The sequence below is a fragment of the Agelaius tricolor genome, unplaced genomic scaffold (genome assembly GCF_023055355.1).
Source record: "Agelaius tricolor isolate 1412-34295 unplaced genomic scaffold, bAgeTri1.0.p SCAF_17, whole genome shotgun sequence".
Classification (NCBI taxonomy): domain Eukaryota; kingdom Metazoa; phylum Chordata; class Aves; order Passeriformes; family Icteridae; genus Agelaius; species Agelaius tricolor.
In genome coordinates, this window is record NW_027269277.1 from 5563602 (window position 1) to 5570598 (window position 6997).

General features: G+C 56.5%; 1 protein-coding gene across 4 annotated transcripts in view; it reads right to left on the reverse strand.

The window, feature by feature from the left end:
• EDA (ectodysplasin A) overlaps positions 1-6720 on the reverse strand; it is a 61281-nt gene extending 54561 nt beyond the window's left edge. For 2 of the 4 annotated variants that reach the window (XM_071442235.1, XM_071442234.1), the window contains exon 1: positions 6340-6720. In XM_071442235.1, the coding sequence (XP_071298336.1) occupies positions 6340-6621 (282 nt within the window). In that variant the 5' untranslated portion in view covers positions 6622-6720. The remainder of the gene's footprint in view (positions 1-6339) is intronic. The other 2 variants (XM_071442233.1, XM_071442232.1) reach the window with 1 other exon arrangement.
• Between the last annotated feature and the right edge of the window lie 277 nt (positions 6721-6997).

A 6997-nucleotide genomic window follows, 5' to 3' on the forward strand; every position in this document is an offset into this window, starting at 1 on the left:
GCCATTGTGGCCACTGTCCTGCCACACCACACAGTGACCACAGCTCCACACAGCACAAACAACCCTGTCCTGTCCACCATGGCAAAGCCACATCACACAACAGCCACTGCCACAAAGCCACCGAGCCACCATGGCAAAGCCACGGAACGTGGACCCTCCACATGGACAAAAAACCTGCAAAACATGGACATGGGCCCTCACACCATGGAACAGAGACCATCCCCATGGACATGGGCCCTCACACCATGGAACCCAGACCATCTCCATGGACATGGGCCCTCACACCATGGAACCCAGACCATCCCCATGGACATGGGCCCTCACACCATGGAACCCAGACCATCCCCATGGACATGGGCCCTCACACCATGGAACCCAGACCATCTCCATGGACATGGGCCCTGACACCATGGAACAGAGACCATCCCCATGGACATGGGCCCTCACACCACGGAACAGAAACCATCTCCATGGACATGGGCCCTCACACCATGGAACACAGGCCATTCCCATGGACATGGGCCCTCACACCATGGAACACAGGCCATTCCCATGGACGTGGGCCCTCACACCATGGAACAGAGACCATCCCCGTGGACATGGGCCCTCACATGATGGAACTCAATCATCCCCATGGACATGGGCCCTCACATGATGGACATGGGCCCTCACACCATGGAACCCAGACCATCCCCATGGACATGGGCCCTCACACCATGGAACACAGGCCATCCCCATGGACATGGGCCCTCACACCATGGAACACAGGCCATCCCCATGGACATGGGCCCTCACACCACGGAACACAGGCCATCCCCACAGATATGGGCCCTCACATGATGGAACTCAATCATCCCCATGGACATGGGCCCTCACATGATGGACATGGGCCCTCACACCATGGAACACAGGCCATCCCCATGGACATGGGCCTCCACACTATGGAACCCAGACCCTCCCCAGGGACATGGACCCTCACACCATGGAACACAGACCCTCCCCATGGACACGGACCCTCACCACACGATGCCACCTTGTGTCATGTACTGCCCACAGCTGCAAAGCCACACGACTCAACCCCACACCATGCAGTGAACCCCAATCCTGATGGGATCCTCCCAGTTCAGCAGATTCTGGGATTCCACTGCAAGAGCCACCCCCAAGGAGTGCATCTCAGCTCCATTCCCAGAGCTGAGGTGCAGCCAGGCAGGAGGATGCTGACAATCCCATTTGGAAGGTGTTATAGGGCTGGCACCCCATCAATAGGGTCCTGCATCATTAGGACTTTGCACTTATAACAGCATTTCACTGGGGCTTAGGGAAGGAGCTCGTTTCCATCCACACCCATCTGGGAGTGATTATTCCTGCTGTAGTAGCATCCAGGCCCGACTGGCATCGGCACCATTAGCACACAAACCCAGAGTTTAACGAGAGAGCACTTACCACTGAAACCGCCCCATAAAGGCACTTAGCCACGTTCAAATTGCAGCCAAATCTCCCACTACACCACGGTAAAAATCACATCAAACCTCCCTGGGATTCCCTGCTTGTGCACAATGGATCCTGACAGATTACTCCTCTTCAGGGACATGCTTCCCACTTACTGCATGGAGTTTACTCAGTGCTTCACATCCCCCAAACCCCTCACAGACCCGTACCTTCTGCAGCCAGACACCTCTAAAAATAACATTTTCCCCAAGTGTTGAAAGATATTAAAATATAAAGCCATTAACATATAATAAGACTGGAATGAGAGCTCCGCATGCTCTGAAGCTCTCAGGGTTTGGCTTCCAGTCAAGAAAAATATATTGGATTAGTCTGAGAGCAAAATTAGGCTGGTGTGCAGTTTAATTAGCATTACAAGACACTACATGTGTATGGGAGAGCAGGGAAGATTTATGTTATTATGTGGTAAGAAAAATAATGTTAAAAGGTTAAAATAATATGGGGTTGATATGGCACTATTTACTCTGGGGTTAAGGGGAAGATAACTTTGGAATGCCACTGAATGTTGTTAAAAACCCAAGTTCAAGGATTTGCCAGGGAACTCATTAAAAAATTGTGGAAAAACCCTGCAATTTGGTCATGGGTCAGCCAAACACTTACTCTGGCAACAATATTCTCCATCAAGGAACTCAGTTCATGCTGATAAAACATCCTGGTCCTCACACAAAGTCACAGTTTTTCTTCTTCATGGAATGAGCAGAAAATAGAAAATGAAACCCCAGATCAGCAGTGGAGGAGGCTGGAGGGGCAGAAGGAAACCCTTTCAGCACCATAAATCTGGGAATAAGGACTTTGGGAAGGTCCTGATGGAGTTGAAGGTGTCCCTGCCTGTGGCAGAGAGATTGGACTCGATGGCCTTGAGAGGTTCCCACCCAGTCAAAGGTTTCTCCTCACACAGGAATTCACCCCATAGCACCTGCAGGGATGCACCTCCAGCCCTTGGGGAAGAGCTCACACTGTATTTAATTTCAGAAAGGATGCAACACATCCCACAGCCACTGCCAGGCTCCTGCCACTCTGCAGCATCTCAACAGGAGCAGTTCTGGATTCAGGCCAGATTGTGCATGGAATATTCACAGGCACAGCAGCAGGGATGGCGAATTCGAGTTGTGAATGAAGGTAACCAGAGCCTGACATTTGCCACAGAGCTCTGCAGGCTCCCTTTATCGCCCTCTGAGAGCTTCTTCCAGCTACCAGCAGCACCACAAAGTGGAATTTGAGGGAAAATCCACTGTGAGGGCACATCCCTAATCAGCATCTTCCCTCTGCACACACCCAGCCTTCCCCTAATCCAGGAGCAGAGCCATGAAATCCCAACACACAGGCCCTGAAAGGTCAGAGCCCACAGGAGCCGTGCTGAGGCTGCTTCCAGAGGAGGCTGGAGAAGCATTTCCAACAGGAGCTCTGCTCAAAGCTTTCATCACGTTGGGCAGGCTTCAGCTGGGATGCAGGAGCCAGACACGGGGATGAAGATGCATGGATGAGCCACAGGTATGCTCAGGGAGGGAGAAGCCTCTGGAGCAGCTTCCACACCTTTAGAGCCTTTGTGCCAACCACACCAACAGCTGCCTCTTACTCTGGAGCCAGAATTAACAAATAAAAGGGAAAAATAACTGCAATTGCACACTGGTGAGGGAAAAGGAAGAAATTCTTCCCTATGAGGGTGGGGAGGCCCTGGCACAGATTGCCCTGAGAAGTGTCCAAGGCCAGGCCAGACAGGGCTTGGAGCAGCCTGGGCTAGTGTAAGGTGTCCCTGCCCATGGCAGGGGTGGCACTAAATGAGCATTAAGTTCCCTTCCAGCCCAACTACTCCATGAAAGCAAGGGTCAGGAACACCAATGTGGGCTCCAAAGTGGGAACGTCCCTTGTTAAAAAGGTGAGAAGTGGAGACTGAGATCAGACACCTTGGCACCGGGAAGGTGAAATGCCAGTCAGCAAATTGCTGCTCAGCACATTTTTTTGGATGACTCAGCACCTCCCTTCCCTCCCCCCACCAGCTGCAAGCGCCTCTACAATTATTTTGACAAAACCGATGGCTTTTGATCCTATTCCCAGGCTTTGGAAGTTTTTATCCCCATCTTGGGACACTCTCAGGGCACACATTTCACCCAGCATTGACCAAAGAACAAGTTTTGGCAAAAATGTGGCAGGACAGGGATTTGGTTGGAGAAAAAGCACGGGAATGATGCTCTGCACAACTCAAATATTGCAAGGATGATTTTTTGACAGCAAAATACGATTTAATTTAGGCACAAAATCCTCCAAAGGGACACAGTGCCCTGATGTGGATCTCCACGAGCAGAGCCTGCCTGACAGAATCCCTCTCCCATCCCACAGCACACCCATCCAGAGGGATTATTTGCATTTTATTGGTGGAGCCAAGGCTCCACCACTCCCCAAACCCTCTCTCACACCTCTGAGCCACTGAAGAGTCAATGAATTAAAGCAGCTCTAACAAACTCCTCATCTCGCAGCCAGCGCGGTGATGCAACACCCGGCGGGTTCTGGGACAAAGATGTGGAACTACAATGCCTCAACCTCTGCCATGAAAATCTGCCCTTCCATCCCAAATGAGTTACATATTTGGATACCCTGTGAGATAGGGAAGTGGGGCGTTATCGAGCTGCCAAATCTCACTCCTGTCATGAGGTCATTTCTGGCACAGGGCCAGGTGAGGTTTGGGCCAAAATCTCAGCGCTGACCATCGCTCCCCGTCCTTCCCCCCATGCTCCTCTTCCTCCTGCCTCAGGTCAGGAAGGGGAGGGGGAATAAAATAATTTAAAAATAAAGAAAAAAGGGTCAGGAAGGGGAGTATCTTTTGGGTTTAAATGAGATTGTACAATCACAACACACGCAGCACTTGGCCTCTTCACTGAGAGACCTCAGCAGCTGAAGGACATTTGAGGGCTCACAGCACTGTGGTTGTTGGTCCCCCTGAAATGAACTCTGACCATGGTCCTCAGGAGAGAAATGTCATTGATCACATTGCTTGAATTAATTATTTAGTAATTTCAGCCCAATTTATGCAAGCATCACATGTATGGGATCACACTTTGGGTTTATCAGCAGCACAGAGCTCAGAAGGGCTGCTGGGAACCCCACACGTACCCCAAAGCTGGACAATAGCTTTCTAAATAAAGCTGTTTGCAAATCCCTCATTTCACTGCTTTAATCACAGAAGGGATGCACTCACAGCACCCCAGGACACCCAAAGTGCTTGTTTTTAGCTGCAAGGCAGAAAAATCAGCAAGAAACGGGTGAGCAGCACCACTACAAATCCCATTAATCACACGTTGTCACAGCAGCCGTTCCCAACCAGAGTGGCTCGGGACGCTCAGCCTTCCTTTCCCCATGTCTCAACTACCAGCAACCCTTCCCTGCAACCCAACTGCTTCAATGTGCCCCAAAGAGTATTTCATCTCAAGCCTGACAGGCCAGATGTAGAATAAAGAAATAAATAATTAGCGTTACCTTATCTGGAGTCCGTCAGCTGCAGCGAGCGACGCTCGGAGCTCCGTCCGCATCCAGAGACAAATTATCTAACGCTGTAATTTATGAACGCCTCAAGTATTTGCCCTGGTATTTCATTATACGCTCGCTGGAAAGAAGAGCTCGAAAGACTAAACAGATCCAGCACGATAACACGAAAGGCACTCCGGCCGCGCGCTATTCCAAGGCAACCCAGGAATCCCAGCACGACATCAAACCGCTCCGGCTCGCTCTGTGTTGACACTGCTGGAGAGGCAGCGAGGGCAGAGCGATGACCCGGGAGCTCGGCTTCCCTCCGCTTCAACGCTGGACTTGGATTTATTATGGGAAGCTGCGGGACCCGGGCAGCGAAGGAAGCGCAAGCCCGGCTTTCCCGGGGGCAGCCGAGGCCGGCGCGGCGGAACGGCTCCCGCTGCCAAGTGGGAGGAAGAGTTCCAAACTCGCCGCTTTATCAAAGCTATTTTTGTCCTTCCCCCCACGCACTGATAACCAGCAAGGCGAGGACCGCCGGGGTGCCGAGGCAGGGCTTGGCATCTCCCCCGAAACCCCGCTGCGACTCCGCGGCAAAGCCACCCGGCACCTTGGGGGAGCGGGCCATCCGCTCCGGAGGCTCGGAGGGGAGGAAACTCCTTCCTCCAGCTTATCCTGCTCGCAGCGAGGTTTCGTGCCTGGAAAAAATGAGCTAAGTTTGCGAGAGGAGGCCCCAGCTCCGCTCCGGCTCTCCCAGAAGCTCTCGGGACAGGCGACCCCCCCAAGGGCTGGGGACAGCGGCGGGGACAACCGGGAGGCTGCTGCCCACCTGTCCTGCACAGGCTGAGCAGCTGCTGCGGGGGGACACCGAGGCATCACCCAAAAGATGATGCACCTGGGCTGGGAGAGGAGCGCTATCAGGAACACAGCGCAGCAGGAAGGAGGGGAGCGAGCGGAGGCCGTGCGGGACCGGGACCCAGCGCGCACGGAGGGTGCGGGGCCGAGCCGTGCGGGGCTCCCCGGCAGCAGCACCCCGCGCCCGGGGGCACCCCGCAAAGGCCGGGGCAGAGCCGCTGCCCGCGGCCAAGGCTGCGCTGTCAGGACACACGGCGGGTCTTTCGCGACAGGGAAACTGTGAGCAGCAGGTGGAACACAGGCGGCCTCGCAGCCCGTCACCCCAAGCCCAGAAGAGCTCCCCCCGCACTTCACCCCCGCACAACGAGTTGGGGCTTTCCCCACTTTTTCCACCAAACTGCTCCGAGGGGCCGTTCCGAAGCGCCCCGGGGCGCGGCCCCCGAGCGCGGGGATGGAGTCGGGGGATGGCCCCGAGCAGCGCGGAGCCCCCGCGGTCCCCCCGCCCCCGGCCGGACCCACCTGCTGGCGCCGCTCCGCGCCCTCGGCCGCGCGCTGCGGGCGGCCCCCGGCCGGGGCTCCGGGCGCTGCCGCCGTCCCGTCCCGGCGCGGCGGGGCCGCGGGCTGCGGGCCGCGGTCGCGGCGGAGCTCGGAGCGCAGCTCCAGGTAACAGCCCAGCGTCAGGACGTGCAGCGCCAGCGACAGCGCGAAGAAGCCGAGGAAGAGCCGCCAGCTGCCGCTGCCGCCGCCGCCGCAGGCGCAGCCGCGGGGAGCCGGCGCCGCCGCCCTGCGCTCCGCGCCCATGGTGCGCTCGGGCGGAGCGGCGCAGAGCGGCCCCAGCGCTGCTGCTCCCGGGGCGCGCCGGGCACCGCGGGCTGCGCGGCCGGGCCGCCAGCGCCCCGCCAGGGGGCGGGGCCACCCTGGGGGGCGGGGCCGGGCCGCCGGCGGGGCGGGGAGGGGCGGGGCTCGGCCGCGGCAGCGCCGCCTCAGCGTCCGGTCGGGGGGCGGCGCCTGGGCAGGGCTGGGGCGGAGCCTGAGCGGCGGCGGCGCGACCACAGGGCGGGGTTATGCAAATTAGAGGGCGGGGTCATATCGGGCTGGAGCCGCGCCCCGCTGCGATCCCGATCCCTTATCCCTAATTCCTATTCCTATTCCTATCCCTTATCCTTAATTCCTCTCC